The sequence below is a fragment of the Bos javanicus genome, chromosome 19 (assembly GCF_032452875.1).
Source record: "Bos javanicus breed banteng chromosome 19, ARS-OSU_banteng_1.0, whole genome shotgun sequence".
NCBI classification, from domain to species: domain Eukaryota; kingdom Metazoa; phylum Chordata; class Mammalia; order Artiodactyla; family Bovidae; genus Bos; species Bos javanicus.
The window spans coordinates 13,771,475-13,796,445 of NC_083886.1; the positions used below are offsets into that span (position 1 = coordinate 13,771,475).

The 24,971-nt window shown below is 39.2% G+C and overlaps 1 protein-coding gene across 1 annotated transcript in view; it reads left to right on the forward strand.

Annotated features, from left to right (window-relative positions):
• The first annotated feature begins 4,010 nt into the window (after window positions 1–4,010).
• Window positions 4,011–24,971, forward strand: part of APPBP2 (amyloid beta precursor protein binding protein 2) — a 60,113-nt gene continuing 39,152 nt past the window's right edge. Inside the window, exons 1-2 of the mRNA XM_061390260.1 lie at window positions 4,011–4,455; window positions 22,877–22,965. Of these exons, the coding sequence (XP_061246244.1) occupies window positions 4,318–4,455; window positions 22,877–22,965 (227 nt within the window). The 5' untranslated portion in view covers window positions 4,011–4,317. The remainder of the gene's footprint in view (window positions 4,456–22,876; window positions 22,966–24,971) is intronic.

Here is a 24,971-nt window from a genome sequence, read left to right on the forward strand (position 1 = left end):
ATGAATTGTCTCATTCTCATGAATGAATTCATATGTTTAGTAATGTATAGTTCTGGGAGGGAATAGGTTGATTATGAAGTCTATTAAGTGATGGGTTCCTGGGAACTATAGGGGATTGGAATGGGGTGTTCCAGTGACCTGCTGTGGCATAACCACTACAACCTTAGTGATATAAATGAAGAACCATCTTATTATGTTTCTGTGGGTCAGGATTTCAGAGCAGAGCAAGGACACTTGTCTCACTTAGCTTACTGATGCTTGGACCCTCATCTGGAAAGACTGGAAAGGGTGTTCAGTTCAGTCGCTCAGTCGTGTCCGACTCTTTGAGACCCCATGAACCACAGCACGCCAGGCCTCCCTGTCCATCACCAACTCCCGGAGTCCACCCAAACCCATGTCCATTGTGTCGGTGATGCCATCCAACCATCTCATCCTCTGTTGTCCCCTTCTCCTCCCGCCTTCAATCTTTCCCAGCATCAGGGTCTTTTCAAATGAGTCAGCTCTCCGCATCAGGTGGCCAAAGTATTGCAGTTTCAGCTTCAACATCAGTCCTTCCAATAAACATTCAGGACTGATCTCCTTTAGGATGGACTGGTTGGATCTCCTTGAAGTCCAAGGGACTCTCAAGAATCTTCTCCAACACCACAGTTCAAAAGCATCAATTCTTTGGCACTCAGCTTTCTTTATAGTCCAACTGTCACATCCATACATGACCACTGGAAAAACCATATCCTTGACTAAACGGACGTTTGTTGGCAAAGTAATGTCTCTGCTTTTCAATATGCTGTCTAGGTTGGTAATAACTTTCCTTCCAAGGAGCAAGCATCTTTTAATTTCATGGCTGCAGTCACCATCTGCAGTGATTTTGGAGCCCAGAAAAATAAGTCAGCCACTGTTTCCACTGTTTCCCCATCTATTTGCCATGAAGTGATGGGACTGGATGCCATGATCTTAGTTTTCTGAATGTTGAGCTTTAAGCCAACTTTTCACTCTCCTCTTTCACTTTCATCAAGAGGCTCTTTAGTTCTGCCATAAGGGTGGTGTCATCTGCATATCTGAGGTTACTTTTATTTCTCCCGGCAATCTTGACTCCAGCTTGTGCTTCTTCCAGCCCAGCGTTTCTCATGATGTACTCTGCATATAAGTTAAATAAGCAGGGTGACAATATACAGCCTTGACGTACTCCTTTTCCTATTTGGAACCAGTCTGTTGTTCCATGTCCAGTTCTAACTGTTGCTTCCTAACCTGCATATAGGTTTCTCAAGAGGCAGTTCAGGTGGTCTGGTATTCCCACATCTTTCAGAATTTTCCACAGGAAAGGCTGCTGCTGCTGCAGCTGCTAAGTCGCTTCAGTTGTGTCTGACTCTTAGCGACCTCATGGACTGCAGCCTACCAGGCTCCTCCGTCCATGGGATTTTCCAGGCAAGAGTACTGGAGTGGGGTGCCATTGCCTTCTCCACAGGAAAGGCAGAGGGTAACACAAATGTCTTGGTGGTGGTGGTTTAGTTGCTCAGCTATGTCCAACTCTTGCAACCCCGTGGACTGTAGCCGACCAGGCTCTTCTGTCCCTGGGAATCTCCATGCAAGAATACTCAAGTGGGTTGCCATTTCCATCTCCAGGGGATCTTCCTGACCCAGGAATCGAGTCCAGGTCTCCTCCATTGCAGGCAGATTCTTTATCAGCTGAGCTATGAGGGAAGCCCAACTCACGTCTTAGGATTGACAAATCATGTGGAGGTTTCTTCACGGAAACAACTGATACCTGAGCAGGGATGACTCAAAGGCTGCATTCAGCTGGGACTGTTGACCAGGAGTGCTTACATGTAGCCTCTCCATGTGGCTTGGGCTTACTCAGAGCACAGTTGCCTCAGAGTAGTTCATCTTTTTACAAGCTGGCTCAGGAATCCAGGAGTATTCCAGAGAAGAAGGTAGACTCTATGTGGCCTTTTCTGGCTTAGCATCACTTCTGCTGTACTCCATTTATTGAAGCAGATATAAGCCAATCAGATTCAAAAGCAAGGTACTTGGACGCCCCCTCCAACATCTCAATGAAGGGAGATACTGCAAGTTAAAAAGGGTTACAGAGTCTTCTCTAGCTGTACAGTGGTTAAGATTTTGGGCTTCCAACACAGAGGGCATGGGTTCAACCCCTGGCTGGGGAATTAAGAGTCCACATTCTGCAGGGCTCAGCCAAAGAAGAAAAAAAAAGTTACAATGTGTATTGCCTCTTAGAATTCTCAGGATTTTTGGACCAAGTTCCTGTTTCATATAGCTCTGTAGAGTGGAAGGCTTTCTGCCAAATTTGAGGCTACCAGTAGTCAAGGCTTAAAGGAGATTTGGTGGACTGTGGGGATAACCTTGTGATACAAAGGACCTCGTCCACCCAAATGTATAGGTGGCCATGACAGCTTAGCAGGCCTCCTCTGTATTCTATCCTTCTGTAGCCAGGAGTGCATGATTCAAGATCTTCTTCTGGCTCTGCTGGTCATAGATGATTACTGTCTTCTTGCTGACACACAAATCTGATTCTTTTACTACCTTACAATCTTTTAGGGATTCCCTATCATCTCTAAGATAAAGTCCAAGGTCATCAGCATCACTTTAGCACCTTCATGATCTGACCTTGACCATTGAAAACTCAGATGCTATGCTATCATCCAAAATATGAAAGGCAGCATTTATATAATTATTGAGTTCAAATACCAGCTCTGCTGGGACTCATTAATTTTCTAGAGTACAACCGAAAGGCTTTCTTCCTTCAATTGAGGGCAGACTGCAACAAAAATGGCCTAGTTTTACCACTTTCTCCTCTGTTCAGCCAGTTCACAAGGGCCTGCAAATGGATTCCAATTCTGGAATTAGCACCTTAAGGTAAGAATTGATTGTTGATATGAAATTAAAATAACTGGGTATTTGCATTCTTTTACTTGCCACTTCTGGTAACCCTATTTAAGGCCAACCACAGCTTTCCTCGGTTCATTGATTACAGAGTAAATACTGGTGTAGACTGAGAAGAGGACTAAGTGTGTTTGTTTCCTTCTTTCTTACCAAACTATTTAACCTTTTAACATTGACATACCGAGGTGAACTGGAAGAGCCACTTCCAATTCTTTTAGCTCTTAGGTGTCAGCACATTATTATCATCGTTGTTTTCAGGTTTTACATTGCTATAGCATGACTATGAGACCGACAGGGTCACTAATTACGACAATTTCCTTAAACTAGAGCAGAAAGATGTTGCATGAAGTTCTTGAAATCTAAGACACGGGAAATTAAGTTACATAAGTTGGCAGATGTTCAGGCTGAGGATGGAAGAGCGCTGTAACAACAACTCTCAATTATTTCTCCCCTGAGGCTGGGACTAGAACTACGGGAGAAAGTTGAAATCTTCCTTTCTGTTTTACCAGTAAGTCATATCACGGCCAACACTTAGCCCTTTTTCTCTCACCACTATTTGTAATTCCATAATCAGGCTAACCGCCCCACCAGATTTTTCTAAAGTGGTTCTTTTTGTTTTCTGTGTTGTTTTTTTTTTTTTCCGGTAAATTTCATCAGGAAAAAGAAACAGTAAAGTTCAAACTGTGCAAATGGTTACACAACGCAAGTCTCCCTTTCATCCTGATCCCTAGTTCTAGGCCGAAGGTTCCTAACTCGATTTAGGAACCGGAGCCGAAGGGAATGTTTCCAGAGCAATGTGAATTCTCTGAACGTGCGATCTTCAGTGGACTGATAATCATCATCCAAACTTTTGCCTGCACCTCGAAAAGGTCCTAGAACTCCCGAAGAAGGACTGGCTGAAAGGAGAGATGAAGCTGGAGACTCGGCAGCAGCTGGTAAAAACCTGTCATAACTCGTCCCAGCGAAAAAAAGTCCCCCCCTCAACCACCCAGCCCCGGTCCCCATGGAAAAACTCTGTTCCCCGTGGGCGGGATCTTTCCTTCCCGAGTCGCCTGCCGCATTCCTGCCCTCCGGCGTGTCGGCGTGCGCTGACGTCATGACGCCGCGCGCGCGCAGTCCCGCCCCTGCAGAGCTCGGTGCTGGGACGGAGCCCGGGGTGCTCGCAGACCCGGAATGTGAGGCCTCGGCGTGGCTGGCCCCGTTTCTCTGGCGAGCTCTCCCCGCAGGGTCTGCGCCCGCCGCCCGCAGCTCAGCCGGGAGGAGTCAGGGCGGCCGCGCCCTTCTGCCGTGTGCCCGCGTGGCCGCCGCCGCCGCCGCCCCTCGGAATCCTCCGGGGCCGCTGAGGAGTTCGCTACGGAGGGAGGCGGGGGCCTTCGGGAGGAGGAGGCGGAGGAGGCGGAGGAGGCGGAGAGAAGGAAGATGGCGGCCGTGGAGCTCGAGTGGATCCCAGAGACTCTCTATAACACCGCCATCTCCGCTGTGGTGGATAACTACATCCGCTCTCGCCGCGACATCCGCTCCTTGCCGGAGAACATCCAGTTCGACGTGTACTACAAGGTACGGGCCGTGGACCCGCTCTTCCCGCCGCAGCCCCTGGGGCCGCACCCCCTTCCACGTCCGCGAACCCCCGCGTTTAACCCCTCACCCCTCGTAGTGGGATCGGCGCCCCGAGACCTCTGGGGCGGTGCCGGGCTGTCCGGTGTAGAAACGCTCCATCTGCTATCTTCTGTGTCTCAAACTCTCGTGCCTTGATGGATGGGATGCCTCTTCGCAGTGAGACTTTCCCCCCTCGGCTTTTGGTGTTCCCTCGTACCTCGGGGCCCCTTTGGGGTAGGCCTCTTTTGCTTGGACTTCCTCTATTGCGCCCTTGTCCCACTCAGCCCTTGGCTTCCAGCCTGTGACTTCGGGAATATTTTCTGCCCTCTCTTCCCCAATTAAGTGTCAGCATCAGCTGGACTTTTGTTTTGCTCTTTCCCCCCCCTCCTTTCTGCCTTCTCCTCTCGCCTCCCTCCTTTGCAAGTATTTTTCTTTTCTTGCTTCGTGTCACCTTTCTCGTCGGTCATTGGGAGGAAGTTGGGGAATTATTGGAAGTAATGGTGTGCCTTATTCGCGTATCCTTTGAAGCTGTGGTTTTTGTTTATATTGACCCTTGCGGTTGAATAGGCGGTTTTATTAATACGAGAATGGTGATAAACTACCTGAAAGGAAGAAAGTCTTTCTTTTTAAAAAAACAAAAAACACTTGAGAATTTAAATCATGTTCCTGTAGTTGAAAGTTGTAATCTTGCAGCATTCCTAAATCGCTCCCCCTCAAAAATCTGAACAAAAAGCCTCCAAGTTCAGTCTCCAAGGAGGTTCAAGGGTAAGTGTCTTTAGACGTGGACAGTCTTGCAGTGTTTAGAGAGGGAGGAGAACTTTATGGACTCGGAGCCTCCCTTTTCCTCTCCCCCCACATTTGAATGTGAACAGTGGCCTTATTATTCAGTCCTCTTTGCCTTGAATCGGCGTGGATATCTCCTCGTCTCCAGTAGCCACCCACGCAGAATTTGACCAGAAGTAAAAGTATGATTTATTTTTTAGATCTAAACACTTCCTCTTGATTTGTAAGTTGGCTGGAACATTGTAAACTAAGATTTAACAGATGTGTATGTTCTTACATATATATGGTGTTTTATGGCAGTTGTTTCACTGGGAAGATTGCCCGCTTTCTCCACCCCAGAATATTTTTTCAGAAAGCTGCTGACTTGCTACATTCTGTCTACTAAATCCAGCTGCTTTACACCAGTTTAACAATTTTTACCCCCTAGATATTTGGAGAATATTCATTTTGGTCATTTATATTATTATTTGGGGGGGGGTGGTTAAGGAAAAATCTCCCTTTATTCCAGATCCCTTTGATACATTGATTTGCTTTTGTGTGTGTCTAAGGAAGTTTTGTGTATTTAAAATGTATTCCTCGCAGGAAGGATGAGTTAAGAGTTCTTTCCCAGCCTGGGAAACTGCAACTTTGTGTGTATGCTAACTGTATCCATTTTATTAAATCCTATGTTGTAACCTTTTACACTTTTTAGAGAAAATCATTGGAAATTTAATCAAAGTACATTCATTGGTTGAATTTCTTCAAAGTACTTGGATATCTTTCTAGTAACTTTCATTTCTAATTGAAGCTTTTCATTTGAGCATTATTAATAGTGAATGAACAGATGGTGCTTTTGGCCACATTTTGTGTTTCATATAGCCCACAGAGTTTTAATATGGCGTCTTTTGGGTACACTTTTTATTCCTTAATAGTTGTCTGCCTGTTGGGAATGTGGAAAGGAAGGTATTTAACATATGCCTGAAACTGTAAGTGCTCTTACACAGTTATTTTAAGCCTCACAATTAACCTAAATTAGGGTATTAACTTGTTTTATAAGTGAGAAAGTGAAGTAATTTAGTCAGGGTCTCATATCCAGTATGGAGAAAGCAGTGGCACCCCACTCCAGTACTCTTGCCTGGAAAATCCCATGGACGGAGGAGCCTTGGTGGGCTGCAGTCCATGGGGTTGCTAGGAGTCAGACACAGCTGAGCAACTTCACTTTCACTTTTCACTTTCATGCATTGGAGGAGGAAATGGCATCCTACTCCAGTGTTTTTGCCTGGAGAATCCCAGGGATGGGGGAGCCTGGTGGGCTGCCGTCTATGGGGTCGCACAGAGTCGGACACGACTGAAGCGACTTAGCAGCAGCAGCATACCCAGTATTCTCTTTACCTTGCTTTCTTGCTTACTGTTGAGTGTTTCCAGTTTTCTCCAGTTTATAGTTTCCAAGGAGAACCCATAATCAGATCCCTCCAGTTGCCCCAACTTCCATCAATAGGCATAGTCACAGACAAAATTATAGTGTTTGTGCATCAAAAATTCCCCCATCCTGATTCACTGTAGTTCACTGTCACTCGGTTAGTTTTTGTCGGTAGCTTCAGGTGCAGCTTTAGAAAATGGGGTTATGGAAGAAGCAGGTGTGCTGACTGCTCCTAAGAAGGGAAGGGAGAGAGAGGGATGATCTGTAGAAGGGTAAAATGTGAAAGTTGTTAAAGTTTAAGGATGGAAGATGTTAAAATATACTTCTTGTCTGAATGGCAGACACCAAAACAGAGTGAGAGGTTGAATATACAAGTGAGGCAGGAAATAAGTTATGGAGCAGAGACCCTGAATAGAGACACTAATTGAATGAGCTTTGCCCCTTCTTTCACCATCCATAAATTAAGGTACCAGTCTTACATTGGAGTTGGGGAAGACTACTTCTTCGTCTAAGATCAGATGGAAAGAGGTAAAGACATGAAGTATAACATAAGTAAGATTGCGAAGAATGGTTGTAAGGAATTAGGATAAGATCGCTTGCTGGCAGTAAGGGACAGGAGTGGCGGCTTTTATGTAGAAAGGCTAAACAGAAGTTGGAATGGCTGCTAAGGTGTATATGTTTTTTAAAAAATTGACAGAAGATATAGATGGTTCAATAAAACAGTACTGAATAATGTCTCTGACTCAGATCGATGTTTTGCTAAGGGCACTCAACGATTTGGGAACAGAAGTAGATAAAGCGAATAGAAAGAATTGTGAAATTATATACCAAGTAAAAGCAAATAGAGTGAAGGTCTGGGTTCCTCAAAGATGAAGTTTGTGATCTTTTTATTGTAACTGCTGAATGGTCTGTTTTGTATCCTGTTCCAGTGACAGAATTTGCCATAGAGTTGACTTTTGACCAGGTGAAGTGTCTCAGTAATGTGTTTTATTTTTTGTTTTCAGTCTTTAACTTAGTAATTTGGGGGTTTTAAAAATTATTATTTTAAGTCTTCTGCTAAAAAACATATGAATGAATTCCTGATTTAGTATTAGAATTGTATTTTTTCTTCATTTTTTGTGTTTATTTCTATTCTTAGTTATCTTCACTCTCAACTAATATTCTCATAATCTTTTTAAATTGGCTGGTAACAAATTGCAAAAAAATTTCTTGCAACATATTTGACAACCAAAGAGTTAATGTTTTTTCACATTAGAAAGCTCTTAGGATTAATAAATTGAGAACAGGAAATTCTCTGGTGATCCATTAGTTGGGATTCTGCACTTTCACAGTCAAGGACCAAGGTTTGATCCCTGGTTGGGGAATCTCCAAGCCCTATGGTGTGGCCAAAGATAAATTAAAAAATAGCAAAAACTTTAGTGGGAGTGGGGCATAAAAGAACATAAATTGGCAGCCACACCCTGTATATGGATGGAAAGGTAATGTGTTAATAAATTTGTCAGCTCATGTCAGTTTAAGCTTTGAATTTATTGCAAGTTGAATCAGAATCTCAGGATTTTACTAGGTATAGGAAACTTATTAAATATGATGCTTACATGGAGGAATTAATTACCTGAGAATAAATGAGCCAAGGAAAATGTTAAATGTACAACATTTAGGATAGTCAAGTATATTAGAAGACCATATTTATTTTAAAACAATACAGTATTGGAAAAAGAAGAGCAAAGAAGGAAATTGATTTCTAGGACATAGTAGACAGTCTACATGGAAGCTAAAGCATATATAAGAATTTGTTTATGTACTGAAGTTACAGGGCAATGCTGTATTTAAACAGTTGGGAGGAAGCTGGTTATCTGGGAGGAGTGTTGGACCTCTACTTAACACTTTACACCAAAATGAATTCCAAGCAAATTAAAGATTTAAATATGGCAAATGATATCTTAAAAGCACCAAAATAAATTACTGGGTCAGTATCTTACAGTGGGAATGACTGAAATTCTTCTTTAAAGAAATTATTTTTAAAGTAATTTACAAATTTAAAAAGTGTCAAATGTTACAAAAATGAGTAATGTAGAATGTGAAGTCCTCTGTTATTCATCTTGCCAACGCTGTAATACTGTCCTGGCTTAGCGAAGGCTTCTCTAAGCATGAAACCAAAACCCAGGATGAAAAAAAGAAATGGATTCTGTTGAATACATTAAAAATTAGGGGGGAAATTGAAAGCACATTTTTTTAAAAAGACTATGCAAATGAGCATAGAGACAGCATATTAAAAAGCAGAGACATTACTTTGCCAACAAAAGTCCTAGAGTCAAAGCTATGGGTTTTCAAGTAGTTGTGTTTAGATGTGAGAGTTGGACTATAAAGAAAGCTGAGCGCCGAAGAATTGATGCTTTTGAACTGTGGTGTTGGAGAAGATTCTTGAGAGTCCCTTGGACTGCAAGGAGATCCAACCAGTTCATCTTAGAGGAGATCAGTCCTGAATGTTTATTGGAAGGACTGATGTTGAAGCTGAAACTGCAATACTTCGGCCACCTGATTCGGAGAGCTGACTCATTTGAAAAGACCCTGATGGCGGGAAAGATTGAAGGCGGGAGGAGAAGGGGACGACAGAGGATGAGATGGTTGGATGGCATCACCGACTCAAAGGACATGAGTTTGAGCAAGCTCCAGTAGTTGGTCATGGACAGGGAGGCCTGGCGTGTTGCAGTCCATGGGGTCGCAAAGAGTCAGACATTGAGGAACTGAACTGAACTGAATTGATGCAAATGACATTTGTCAGGTATGAATTTCCTAATACAGAAAGATCTGATGTTCACCAGTATATAAAGTACAACCAGCTGATTTCCAGAAGACCTGAAGAGCTAGCTCACAGAACACGAAAATATGAATGGCTAATAAACAACAAATGAAATGCAAATTAAAGTGCAATGTCAAGCCAAGTCAATCATGAAGAAGAAATCTGGAGAACTTACACCATCAAATATGGAGCTGTAACAGATAGGATAATATGGGATTGCCATATAAATAGACAAATAGCCCAGTGGAAGAGTTCAGTCCAGTAACAGACTGACACATGTACTGTCACCTGGTTTATGACAAAGGTGACATAGTGGTACAATGGGGAAAGGAAGATCAAATAAATAGTGTTGGTTCGTTGGATATCCATGTAGAGGGAGAAAGATCATGATCTTATACACAATTACCATTTTTGGTGGATTGCTGATCTAAATGTGGAAAACTGTTTTAGGAAAAAGTTTTCACTGTGTCAGCAAAAATATATTAAATAGGATACAAAAAATGAGCTAAATGTAAAAGGTAATTTGGTATATTGGCCTATTTTAAGATTAAGAACATCTGTTTATTAAAAGATACCATTAAAAGAGTGAAAAGCGAAGCCACAGAGTGGGAGGAAATATTTGCAGCACATATTATCTCATAAAAGATTCATCTTGCATCTAAAAGACTAGAAATAAACAAGAAATAGCTAATTCTTTTAAATGAGAAAATAATTTCAATAGACATCCAAAAAGAGGATATTCAAAGGTCCAGTGAAACATTTTGGAAAGATGCTCAACCTCATTTTGTCTTCAGGGAAATTGCTGTTCTACTATACTCTCTTCAGAATGACTAAATGAAAAAGAAGTGTTGGTAAGGATATGGAGCAATCAGAACTCTCATAAACTGTTAGTGGAAGTGTTAATTGATATACCATTTTGGAAAACTCACATTGTCTACTATAAAGTGTGCGTGTGCGTGTATACACACACCGTATACCCCAGTAATTCCTCCTCACGATTATAACAGTAAGGTTCATAGCAACACTATTCATAATAACCAAAAAAAATGGAAACTATCCCAATAGCCATCAGTAGGAGAATTATAAATTGTGAAATAGTCATGTAGAGGAATATTTTACAGTAAAATGAATGAATTGCAGTTGTGAAACCATATGGATATATCTCACAGGTGACATTAAGTGAAAGAAATCAGCAAAGGAGTATATACCAGAGGCTCCCAAACTTTCTCCCTTCACAGCACCTTTAGGTCAAAAGAAATACCTGACAGCTCTGTTAATTAAGTAGTTAGATATAAAAAACTGAATAATACTTAAGTCCTAAAAACACAAGAACCATTAAAAAAAATGAATAAACAGAAATTGAAAGAGTATTTTACTCCATTCTTAAATAAGCATGATTACTTACTACTGAAATGTGTGTATGTGTCAGACACTGTACAACTTCTCAGATCTTGAAATTGAATTGGAAACTACCATTCTTATTTTCTGTTACATGAGTTTTGCACGTTCCTTTTATCATGACAACCACCAAAAATGCTGCTTCACAAAGATAAGATGTCATTGAAAGAAATATAGCAGTCTAGTATTTGGCATGGTTTTATATAAATGTTGAATATTGTACCTTTCAAGTTTAAAATATCTTGCAGTGCCCCAGGGCATTTTGGTGCAGCTTGGAAAATGTGGATCTATAATGTGTGGTTCCATTTACATAAGGTTCAAAAACAGGCTTAAAAAATGAAAAGTGTTTTAAGTTTGGAGAGGTTGCCCTTGGCGGGTAGTGACAGTGCAGGGCGCGAAGGGAGATATCTGGGATTCTGATGGTGCTCGGTTTCGTTAATGTCATCTGCATGTTGGTATCTGGGCATGTTCACTTTGTGAAAATTTATTGAACTTTGCATTCTTTTATTTTTCTTTTTAAAATTATGTATTTTTTATTGAAGTATAATTGATGTACAATATTATATATGTTACAGATATACAATATAGTGATTCACAATTTTCAAAGGTTATACTCCATTTATATTATTGTAAAATATTGGCTGTGTTCCCTGTGTTGTACAATATGTTCCTGTAGCTTATTTTATACGTAATAGTTTGTACTTCTTAGAGCTTTACATTTTAAATATAAGTTGTGCACTCATCTGTGTATATGTCATATATCAGTAAAAAGGTTTAAAAATTACCATTCCTCTTCACTTGCCAGATTAGCATGGTTTAATGATTCAAAAAACTCTTATCCTTTAATCTACAATACCATGAAATTTTCCTATAGGAATGCTTGTTGACTGTACAGGAAATTCTGTTCAGGAAAGTTAAGTACAGTATTGTTCATGGTGGCAAAAATTGAAAACAACTGTTTGCTCATCAATCAGGAATGGAATATTGTACATCATTTAGAAAGAATGAGAATGCTGGATATATTGGTGTAAAGAGTACACGGGGAGAATAAAAGCTTGTCACAAAGTAGTATGAATAACAATCATGTTTGTTGTTTTTAAATGAGCGAATATATGTGTACATTTGAGTACATGTTGAAAAAAAACCTAGAGGAACACAAAATTTCAGTAATATTTATTCAAGGGAAAGAATTGTAGTTGTTTTTAACTTTGTACATATATTCTCTGTATATTTTTATACTAGAATTTTTATGATTTATTTTATTGTATAAAAGAAGTAAAATTGAATTTTTAAGAATAACCTATCTGTCACATGAAGTTGTACTAAGAGGGGAATAGCCTAAAAGCCGATACTCTAAAATATTAGTGTGACTAAGAAGTCAGATGGCACAGCAAAGAATCTGCCTGCAATGCAGGAGACCTGGGTTTGATCCTTGGGTCTTCTGTTTTCAGGGGTTTCCCTGATGGCTCAGGTGGTAAAGAATCTGCCTGCAATGTGGGAGACCCAGGTTCAAGCCCTGGGTCAGGAAGATCCCCTGGAGAGGGGAATGGCAACCCACTCCACTATTCTTGCCTTGAGAATTCCATGGACAGAGGAGCCTAGTGGGCTGTAGTCCATGGGTTCGCAAAGAGTCGGACTCCACTGAACGACTAAACACTTTTACTTTCACATAAGAAGTAGGTCAAGGTGATTGGTTTAAAAGAAAAATAAGTCAACTAATTAAGTAGTTAATTGGCCACATTAATTCACTAGTTAGCCACATCAAGAAATGTGAGAGAAAGCTCACATTCTCAAAACTAGGAATGAGAAAGTAAAAATAACCATGGATACAATGGAAAGGGGGAAGATAGTCTTTTAAGTTGTAGCATCATTCGCTTTAGATGTAGCATAGCTTATATGCATGCATGCTGAGTTGCTTCAGTTGTGTCTGATTCTGTACAACCCCGTGGACTGTAGCCCACCAGGGTCCTCTGTCCATTGGATTCTCCAGGCAAGAATGCTGGAGTGGGTTGCCATTTCCTCTTACAGAGGATCTTTCCGACTAGGAAAGTACAAATAACCAAAGAGAAGTTGATAGACTAAAACCATAAAAGAAGTTAAATTATATTTTCCCCTTTGTCCACGTGCCTCCACAGCAGACAAAACTCCCACATTATTAAACTATCTTGGGTATAGTCAAAGAATAGTTGATACTATTGATATTTTTTTAAAGATTTATTTTTGTCTGTACTGCGTCTTCATTGCTGATTGTAGGACTTCTCTAGTTGCAGGGAGTGGGGGTTCCTCCTCAGTTGCCATCAAAGAGGTCAAAGAGCTTCTTACTGCGGTGGCTTCTCTTGTTGCAGAGCACTGGCTCTAGGATGCTTATGTCTGCGTATGAGCACAGTTGCTTCAGTTGTGCCTGACTCTGTGTGACCTATGAACTGGAGTCTGTCAGGCTCCTCTGTCCATGGAGTTCTCCAGGCAAGAATACTGGAATGGGTTGCCATGCCTTCCTCTGAGGGATCTTTCCGACCCAGAGATCGAACCAGAGTATCTTGCATCTCTTGTATTGGCATGCAGGTTCTTTACCACCGAGCCACCAGGGAAGCCCTGGTTTTCTCTTTTATAAGTTCCTTTCTATGTTTTCTAATTAAAAAAAAAAAAAAGCATCTCTGCTGGAATCAAAGGAAACAATATTTTTTTTTTTTTAGCTAAGAATAAATCATGAGAGACCTGTAATATTTTATTTGTTAAAAATGAACAGCTTCAGATCTAAAGGTAACTTTTCCAAAAAACACCAAAAAGTACAGTGGTAAAGCATCTCCTCATTAAATACAAACGTTCATTTTGTGATGCACTGCATCAATCTTTTTTACACACCTTGATGCAAAGGGAAATTTAAGTTGCATCTTGTTTAAAAAAAAAAAAAAACTTTTAATAACTGAAATAGGATGACTACAACCACATTCTAAGAAAGGAAAAATTTCCTCCAAAAGAGCATATTCCTTTGTTTTTATACAACATGTTAGCACTCAAGAATTGGAATCAAAGGAAACAATATTTGTTTCTATTTTTTGGCTACATGGCATATGGGATCTCAGTTCCCTTAGTTCCCTGATCAGGGATTAAACCCTTGCCCTGCAGTGAAAGGAAGGAGTCTTAACCACTGAATCACCACAGAAGTCCCCAAAACAAATGTTTTAAAGTTGGCTATCTAGAATACAGAATGAGGTTTTTTGTTTTTAGGGTTTTTTCCCCTAATTTTTAAAAAATTGCAGTGTAGTTAATTTACAGTGTTTCAAGTGCAGGGCATGACATCTCATATAGAGACAGAATGTTTTCTTATAGCCATGGACTGTAGCCTGCCAGGCTGCTCTGTCCATGGGATTCTCCAGGCAAGAATACTGAAGTGGGTTGCCATTTCCTCCTCCAGTGGATCTTCCCGACCCAGGGATTGAACCTGGGTCTCCCACATTGCAGGCAGATTCCTTACCATCTGAACTACCAGGGAAGCCCCTCTTAAAACCATACTGTCTTCTTTCTACTGCCTCATGGATACATTCCTGATTTTCACCAAGGTTGGTAGTGATGCTTTAAGAAGAGAAGTCAAGAAATTTCTTACCTACATACAGAGATCCCTGATACCTATTTGGTTATATATGACTGGTTATCATTGTTGGCTAGATTTTTCATCTAACTAGACTTTTGGGGCTTCCCTCATTGCTCAGTTGGTAGAGAATCTGCCTGCAGTGCAGGAGACCCTGGTTCGATTCCTGGGTTGGAGAGATCCACTGGAGAAGGGATAGGCTACCTACTCCAGGATTCTTGGACTTCTCTTGTGGCTCAGCTGGTAAAGAATCTGCCTGCAATGCAGGAGACCTGGGTTCAATCCATGGGTTGGGAAGATCCACTGGAGAAGGGAAAGGCTACTCCAGTATTCTGGCCTGGAGATTCCATGGTCTGTATATTCCATGGGGTCCCAAAGAGTTGGACACGACTGAGCGACCTTCACTTTCAGTTTCAGACTTTTGTTTTGACTTTCCATTTGTATCATGATAGCATCTTCCACCATTAACACAATCATGTTATCTTGAAAATGTTCCATTGACCCACCAAATGAGAGAATTAGAGAATATGGGTTCTAGACGTAAGTTCATTCTTAGAATGATTGGGGGAAAAACTCTTTTAATTTCTCTTTTAATGGACGGTGAATCTAGTATCATATATGTGGACAGTATATTTAAAGTTAGGAAAGGGTTACGTTCCCATTTGAGAGTTAACTATTCCTTGTACTTTAAATAATGTGAATATGTCTACTTAGCTCACTTATCAGTAAACAGAGCACTTTGCCCTGCAAGATGCAAATAATCATATGTTGGTCAGTTGTATATATATTTTTTTAAGTATAATGGAACCAATGAGTGTGGAGCAGCTGAGAAAATGTTATAAAAAGCAATAATAAATTTGTTTACTTGGCTGCATCAGGTCTTAGTGGCAGCACGTGGGATTTTCTTTGTATCCTGTGGACTCTTTCGTTGAGCTTCACAGACTCAATGGCTGTAGCTCATGGACTTAGTTGCTCTGAGACACGTGGGATCTTAGTTCCCTGACTGGGAATCGAACCCACCTCATCTGTATTGTAAGGTGGATTCTTAACCCCTGGACCACCAGGGAAATCCCATAAGAAGTAAAAAATTTAAATGTTGGTTTACCTCCAGAAGAAAGCATTTCTTTTTTAATTAAATGTGCATTATATTAAGATACTTCTATAGTACTTGCTTTAATCCATGAATGTATAATCTGAGATCACAGTGCACTCAAGCAACAGGTAAAGGACATTACATGTAATATACAGTGTAAGGTGAAAATAGAATAAGGAAATTTATATTCCAAAGTGAATTTATTTAGAGCTAAATTTCAAATGAACTTTGAGATTAGAGAACAAGAATAAATGTATCTTACATGTGTTAAACAAAACAAAATATTGCTACTTTTATTTATCTTAGAGGTAAAGGATGTTACTTGTTTAGCGGTAATGGATGCATTATTTTTAGAAAACGTTTTATTATGGAAAAATTAAACACAAAAGTAGATGGAATAGAATAATGGATCTCCATGTGTCCATCACTGAGCTTCAACAGTTACCAATTCTTGGCCAGTTTTACTGCTGAATCTATTTTCTCCAATCCCCTTTCATATAGTATTTGGAAGCACATCATTTGATTTCATCTGTAAATATCTTAGTTGTCATCATACTATTATAACACCAAAGAAAAATTAATAGTAATTCTTTATTAAATTGCCAGTCATTCAAATTTTCGGTTTTTAAGTGTCAAATATGTATATAGTTTTACAGTTTGTTTGGATCAGAATCCAGGTAAGATCTGTGCCTTGGGTGTCGGCTGATATATCTCTTAAGGCTCTGTTGGTCTGTAGATTCCCTATCCATCTGTTTTCTTATCTTTGCAACTTATTTCTTGAGGAAACAGGATCCGTTTTCCTATAGACTCTATAGAGTTTCCTTTGGTTGTGAGATTCCAGTGATAGACCTCTAAAACATTTTCATCATCCCTTGTAGGTGTTTCAGCCTTTTTGCTTGTGAATACTTCATAGGTTTCACTGGTTTCAGACCAGTTTTTAAAGCCAAATTCAGGATTGGGGGGCTGTAGATTATCTAGGTAGTATGAATTTGGACTGCATACTTACAAATGTCCTAGGCTGGTTTTAGTTTTTCACAGCAGACTTTGCCAAGGCTGTGGGAGATGTTCTAGACTTTTATTCCTGGATTTAGTGAGTCAGTTCAGTGCCAGATTCCTTTGCTTAAAAGGATCTGCTGCCCTTATTCCTTCCTATCTATCTGGTCATTGCACTGTGGTCCACAACCACTTGGAGCTATAAAACTATTCTGTTTTTCTTTTCAGCTGTTCTTGAGTTCATGTCTCCTTAATTTGGGGCAGCTGTGAAGTTTCTGCTCTTAATTTCAAACTCGGCTATTTATCCCCAAGTTGTTTTGTAATATTTTATCCAGCATTGCTCTGTTTGGAAAGAGGCTGCAAAGTTTCTGTTTGTCGGTGCTATCTGCCATATTGCCAGAAGTTTGACTCCCATTCCTTTTCAAACCTCTGCCAAAGTGCTTTCTTCATTGGTCTGGGTATTTTATTTGTGTTCCTAAAACACTGCCTGTCTGGGTTGTATAATCTGAACATCATTTATTTTCCTACCTGACAGCCTCTGAATTTTTTGAAATCACAGTTCTTTTTTTTTTTTTTTTTTTTAAATTTTGGCCACACTACATGACGCGTGGGATGTGGGAACTAAGACACGTGGGATCTTAGCTCCCCAGCTAGGGATCGAGCCCACGCTTCCCGCACCCCCTGCAGTGGAAGTGTAGAGTCTTAATCATTGGACCACCAGGGAAGTCCCTGAAATCACAAAACAGTTCTCGCTGTCTTTGTATTCCAGTGGTGACCATAGTCACCACTATATTCTCCAAACCTAGGACAATCTGCCTTACACAAATGTTCGTGGTATTTATGAAGTTAATTTTAAAAAGTAAGTAGAATGTTCCTAGCTATAATAATCTTGATTTTGATATGAAAATTACAAAGGTTAAACAGGTTCAGTAAGCTGAGAGTTTAATACAATGAATGCACCAGGTACTTGGTAAAAGATCAGATGTCAAATTAGGGAACACCTATTTTTGTCTATAAATTTAAGGAGCTATTACAATTTGTTCTTGATTTTTACATTCAGATACTAGCACCTTATGTTCTGCACTGTAGTTTATTAAGTTTGCATTCAGATTTGTTCTCAGAGTTTATTGTATGGGCACGGTGTGTCAGTACAGTAGAGGACAGGACAGGAGCCTAGCAGATGTCTCTTTAAGATGCTTACAGTCTGATTGAGGAGACAGTAAATAACTGTCAAATCAGGGTTTTTCCCTTAATGTCAGGTTCATCAGATGAATTTGGGCAATTTCAATAAAAAATTATAGAATAGCAGTATTGAATACTTTATACTCTAAATGATAAGCTCCAGAGGTAGAGAGTATGTTTTTAATTTTTTGTTTGTTTTTTTCCTCTAAGATTCTGAGTTCTACCCAGAGCAGATTGCTACCAGTTTGGATTTTGCATTCAGATAATACTGAATATGTGTCTGTTCCTAGGCATTGTGTTGGGCATTGAGAATATAGTGGTAAAAGTGGTCAGAGTGTAGAATGTAATGGAATGACATGTTTAACAAATTATCACTTAAGTGAATGTGTGTATGCCTGCCTTGGTGCACCTGTGGAAGAAAAATACGTGTTATGAGCAAATATAACAGGGAACAGAACTTAGTTTGGGGAGTCAAGGGAAGGTCTTGGAAAAAGTGAGGTGTTAGCTGAGACCAATAGGATGGTTACAGATTAACCAAATCAAGAATCATGGCATCAGTTTTCCATGTGCAGGCAGCAGGTTTGTGTACAAAAAGTCAGGAGGTGGAATAAAAGAAAGTTAGTATGGCAGAAATGTGTAGGGGATCAGGGAGAAAGAATGGTGAAAGATGAGGTTTGAAAGCTAGTAGGACTTAGATGACTTTTAGAGACTCGTAGACCACATTAACAATTTTGGATTATGTATGCATTGAAGGTGCATGCTTTTAAACAGTAATGGCATGAAATGATTCACTTTTTCAGAAGTTCATTCTGCCTGCTATGTGGACATTGATTAGAGGAGAACAAGAACGGTAATGGAAAGACTCAGTTCAGTTCAGTCGCTCAGTCATGTCTGACTCTTTGCAACCCCGTGGGCTCCAGTCCACCAATCCCGGAGCTTGCTCAAACTCGTGTCCATTGAGTTGGTGATGCCATCCAACCGTCTCATCCTCTGTCGTCCCCTTCTCCTGCCTTCAGTCTTTCCCAGCATCAGGGTCTTTTCCAGTGAGTCAGGTCTTCGCATCAGGTGGCCAAAGTATTGGAGCTTCAGCATCAGCCCTTCCAATGAATATTCAGGACTGATTTCCTTTAGGATTGACTGGTTTGATGGAAAGACTAGTTTTATGAAACATTTGCAGTAATCCGGTAAAAGATGTGAAATACAAATCCTATACCATAGATGCTCAGGGATTATTGGACTGTTGCATCCTGCCTTCTCTCTTTTTTCCTTCTGCTTGGTGCTTCTACCATAAGCGCAATATCAGCAGTTCTTCAGTGACTGAAAGAGAGGGGTAACTGTTCCAAACATGAGTGAGATGCATGAGTTTCGTAGAGTATGTGTGGGTGAGTGTGTTTGTGACTTCATAGTTATTCTTAGACCATAGTTTTGGGCTGTTTCTTTTATGTCTTTTTCTAAACTTTTCTGAAGTTTTTGTTGTTGGGAATTAGCCTAGATTATTTTGTTTGCTTATTTGATATTAACGCTAAACTGTTCACTCAGCCTGGTAATTTTGGATTGGCTGAGAAAGCAGGTATGTCAGTTCAGAAGGTCTTAGGCTAAGGAAGGCTTTCATCTCCATCTTTATCTTCCAAAGAGTTCTCTGGGTTTGAGGCTGTCTTGCATTACCCTTGCAATAGCTGCCCTCAGTTTTTATAGAAAAAATGTTTAGTGTCTGAAAGCCCTTGCTTCTGAAACATCTGAAACATCACCATAAAGAGTTTCACCTCTTTATGTATTCAAGATATTAAATCCTACATAAGTGTGTTCCTAATATTTTACTTTTGTTATATTTTTAATTTTTGTTTACAGTATTTTATACTCATGGACATTTTCGGTGTTTATGAAATCACATATCTCGTCTTCCTTTATGATTTTACCTGTAGTATATAATGCTTTTAGAAGGGCAGTGTTACAAGGTAACTTTTAACGTGGATGTTACTTAATTGTTTAATATTAATATTTAGAACTTTGATAAGACTGGGATTTATTTTTGTTCTATCAGGAGGTACCTTACTTTGTTTCTGCATTTTTATGCATTCTTTATTAACTATTTTTTTCTTTTAATGATTTTAAAATGCTCCCTTTATCAAATGTTAAGTTTTTATGTATACTAAGATCTGCTTTTGAACTCTGCATTTTGTTCCATTGATTGGTCTATCTTCATACTTGTACAATATTGTTTTAGTTGTATTTTTATTGTCTGTTTTCATATCTGTTGGGAGATAGTTTACATACTTCTAAAAAATAAATTTGTTCTTTCTTATTTTCTTTAAGGTATCAATAGCTAAAAGTAGTTGCTAGTCTATAACCTCCTTACTCAGTGGGTAGAGAATTTAATACTAAAATACATTATGTAATAATGAACTAAAATAAGTCAAATTTTTAAAAATCTGATGTAAGAATCATTATCAAAGAACCTAGAGCCTCAGTTTTCTTCTTAGCTCTACTCTATAAGATACATGAATCTGTGAAGGGATTTGTCTTCTATTATTTCTATAAAAATGTTTTAAATTGCTTGTTTTATACTCTTTCTTACTTCCTGATATAATACCTTCGAAAAGTATTATAGTGTAAGTTATGAAGAACATGGATGTAAAGACAGACTGCCTGGAGCCAGATTGTCACCCTGCTTCTTCTTAATTGTATGATTTTGAGCAAGTTATTTAACTTTATATGCCTCAGTTTCCTTATCTGTGGAAGGACAGAATGAGTTGCTTAGGAAAAGTGCTTAGAACAGTACCTGGCACAGTAAATGCTGTTTATTTTGGATTGGTATTCAAAAGTCCTGTTCATATAATGTATAAATTTGCATTTGGGGGGAGAAGCCTGATAAGGTGTTTTGTTTTTTTTTTAACTGAAGTATGGCTGCTGTGCATGAAAAGATGATTGGATGATTTGAAACAGTTAAATCACTATTCTTTACCCCCAATTTAAATGTGGACCCATTTGTAGCTAGAAAAAGTGAACTGCTGAGAGATTAAAAAAAAAAAAAAAGCTTGTGTTTATCAATAGGCATACTTTTAATATATTTAAAATAGTAACTAAGCTTATGGCTTTCCTTCAAACACCTTTTGTTAGGAAATTTTCAGAATTAAAGGGATATTATGAGTTATAGAACATATAGTTTATAGAACATACAGTTTAATTGTTTTATTTGACTAGTGAAAGGCAAAAAAGTGATATAACTTTCATTTCTTATATTTTACAAAAGAAATTCTAAGCATTAAGTTTACTAATGGGTTATTTTGATAAGAGACTAAGGTTTTTTTGTCCTAAACTCTTTTTGAAGTATGTATATGTATGTATTTTGTTAACTGCATTTTTCTGTCCCAAATCAGAAATTTATCATACTGGTAAGTCCCAAAATAGAGGTTTGATTATAGATTCTCAGCTTTATTTTTCCTGAGTTTTTCCTTTGTTGGTTAATCGTGAAGGTGTATGTGATGGTAGTGAATTTTATCATATGCATTCCCAGAAGCTCTTTTATTATTTATTTTTACCACAGAAAACATAATCATGTCCAAAAATAGCAAGTTTTTCTTATGAAGGTTTATGGTTAATATGAGTACCCAACCACTGTGTGAAGGTAACATTTCTGCCTCCCCTTCCTGAGCATGTGGGAGGTAGTTCTTACCCTCTCACCCCCCCAGCAGTCATCACGGATGGTTCACAGACGTCTTCGGGGCGGTGGGGGAGGGACGTGTGTGCTGTGATGAGTCTTGGTGGTTTTACGTGGCCTTCTCCTGGGAAGCATGGGCTCTGGAGCATGCAGGCTCAGTAGTCGTGGTGCGGGCTTAGTCACCCTGTGGCATGTGGGATCTTGGTTCCCTGACCAGGGTTCGAACCTCATCCCCAGCATTGGAAGGAGGATTCCAACCACTGGAACACCAGGGAAGTCCCTGCAAAGTGGTCATTGTTGCATGGTAGCCCTGTATCTACCTAATAGGCAGTCTTCCCTAGTGGCTCAGACAGTAAAGAGTCTGCCTGCAAGGCAGGAGGCCAGGGTTTGATCCCTGGGTTGGAAAGATCCCCTGGAGAAGGGAATGGCAACCCACTCTAGTATTCTTGCCTGGAAATTCCCATGGATGGGGGAGCCGGGCGGGCCCCAATCTATGGAGTTGCAAAGAGTCAGACACGACTGAGCGACTAACACACACACCCCCCCATACATCCCCCCACCAACACACACACACTCTCCACCACCATCATGACTAGTGATTTATCCCCGAGTTTGCTGGCTGAGTTTGTAGTATGTTTTCCCTGCGCCAAGTTAACTAGTCTATTTGGCAGATGAATTCAGGAGTATGTCCTCTTTCTGAAACCCATGTTTTTGTCAAATGAGTTAAGTGCTTATAATGTAAAAAGTGAATTGATGGAGCAAAATCTCTGCCTTCCATAAGGCGCTGTATAGCAAATACAAATTGAGTAACATATGGTGAAGTTGAGGCATGGGAAAGAGGGACAATAGTATTTTTTTTAACTGTGTGTATGTATTATTTGGGATAAACATTTAATACATTTATTTAAATACTGTTTTAAATGGAAGTTTTAGAAAGTCAGGCAAAAGGAATAAATGAGTGACATGATTAGAAATTGTGCCAGACTGGATTGCTTTAGACATGATGTACTGTTAGTCTGCTTGTGAAGTTTCATGCCCAGTACTGATCTGAGATTCTTGTGTTCTGAAGAGCCTTTAATGGGGCATAGTGCCTAGTTCTGGCTTCTGAACATTATCTTTGCTATTATTTTGATAATTTTACTTTATCCAGTTTTAAGGAAAAAAGTTGTTTCTTAGCTATAACTGTTTTAATGTTTAATAGATAATTACAATATATAGGACTTTTTGTTACTTAGTATTTACCAGATACTCTTTTATAAATATTAATATCTAGCTATTATGTGAATTACACAGATTTGTTAGTTTGGCATTACATTTCTCTTAGCATAAGCATCTTTTCTGATATTACTGTGTAATTGTAACTTTGAGCAGTATTCATAATTCATGAAATATTAAGTCCATGAAATTATATTCATAAGTATTATTAAAGTAGAAATTGGCATTAAATTTTATTCAGTGATCTATTTTTTGTTTGTTTTTAATTTCAGCTATACCAACAGGGACGCTTGTGTCAATTGGGCAGTGAATTTTGTGAATTGGAAGTTTTTGGTAAAGTATTGAGAGCTTTGGATAAAAGGTAAATTCATTTTGTAACAATTGTGGTAACCGATACTATACATATTCTGAATTTTACCATTCTGATCAGTTTTTAAGTTTACAATTCAGTAGCCTTAACTACATTCATTTTGTTTTGAAACCATCAATACCACCCTTGCTTTCTGTGTTCAAAAAACAAAAAATGAATTCATCTTCCATGTTCTGGCTATTATGTAGTAGGAGTCATATGTAGGTGTAGGTGACATGGCCTTTGATTGTTCTTGCTTTTATTCTTCCCTAAATTTAAGTGGCATTTCTTTTTCCTAACCTACATTTCTAGGAAAATAAGAATATAGTTTGACAAAATACTCTATAATCTCTAGTATGAACATTGGCAAGTTGTTTCATTTGTTCAAAAAATTAAGTAAATACTTGTTAGAATCCCTGTATGTGTTAGATACTGTTTTAGATGTTGGTTACAGCAGTGAGTAAGTTCTTCAAGGTCTCTTCCTCATGGAGTTTGTATTTTAGAAAGGGATAATACAGTAATCAACAAGTAAATCACATGATTTCACTGTTTAGGGATGCCTTGGGAATGAGGCCTGTGTACTTAGCCTAAGAGAAATTTCTTGGTTAGTTGATTAATTAAAATTAGTCTATAGAAAAATAACAGATGAGAACTTCATTTTGGGACAAGAAGGCTATAGGAAAACTTTCCTAAAAAATCCCTTAAGAAAAGGTTAGTTTTCTGGAATTGAACTTCTCTGTGCAGTTCTAAAGATGGCCATTGTAAAGATTTAGTGGACTACCTCTCTTTCATCTCTCAGGTTATCTTTCACCAAGTCCAAATCCCCTGGTAAGTGTTTAATGTATTTGTGAAACTAAAAGCATGTAGTTTGACTTTTCCTCCCCTTTATCCAGAGCAGTGACTTGGTTATTTACAGTTTTGTTTAAAACAGTTTTTTTTATTGAGATGAGTCACATACCATAAACTCACCATTTTGAATTGTACAATTCAGTGGATTTTAGTATTTTCACAAGTTTTTGCAACTATCACCACTGTCTAATTCTGGAACATTTTCATCATCCCAAAAAGAAACGTGGTACCCATTAACAGTCACTCTCTGTTTCCCCTTACCCCTAGTCCCTGGCCGACCCGTAATCTACTTTCTGTCTCTGGATGTATGTATTCTAGACATTTCATATAAATGGAATCATATAATATATGCTCTTCTGTGACTGAATTTTACTTATAATGTTTTTAAGATTCATTCATGGTTGTTTCAGTACTTCATTCCTTTTTATGAATAATTTTCCGTCATGTGGATGTACTGTGTTTTGATTATTTAGTCATCTGTTGGTAAACATGTGGGTTGGTTCTACTTTTTGGCTGTTACGGATAATGCTGCTGTGAGCGCTCACGGACAAGCCTTTGTGTGGACGTAGCGTTGTCTTGTGTGCATATGTAACTAGGTTGAGTAAGCCCTAAATTGTTTTCCATGGCGGCTGCACCATTTTATGTCCCTGCTACCATGTATGAGGGCTTCCCAGGTGGTGCTAGTGGTAAAGAACCCACCTGCCAATGCAAGAGGACCAAGTTTGATCCCTGGGTGGGGAAGATCCCCTGGAGGAGGGCATGGCAACCCACTCCAGTATTCTTGCCTGGAGAATCCCCATGGACAGAGGAGCCTGGTGGGCTACAGCCCATAGGGTCGCAAGAGTCGGACACAACTAGTATGACTTAGCACTCACACACGCACCCATGTATGAAGGTTCAAATTTTTCCATATCCTTGCCATCACTTTTTTTTAAGTAGTAGTATAGCCATCTTAGATGGTGTGAAGTGGTATCTCATTTGTGAGTTGATTTGCATTTCCCTAATGACTAATGATATTGAGTATCTTTTCTTGTGGTTATTGGCCATTGGAAATCTCTATTAAAATCTAGTTCCCATTTTTAAATTGGGTCATTGTTGAACTGCAAGATAATTTGGTTTTTAAAATTGATGTTAGAAGTTCATTTTATCCTTCCCAGTCATCAGTGTAC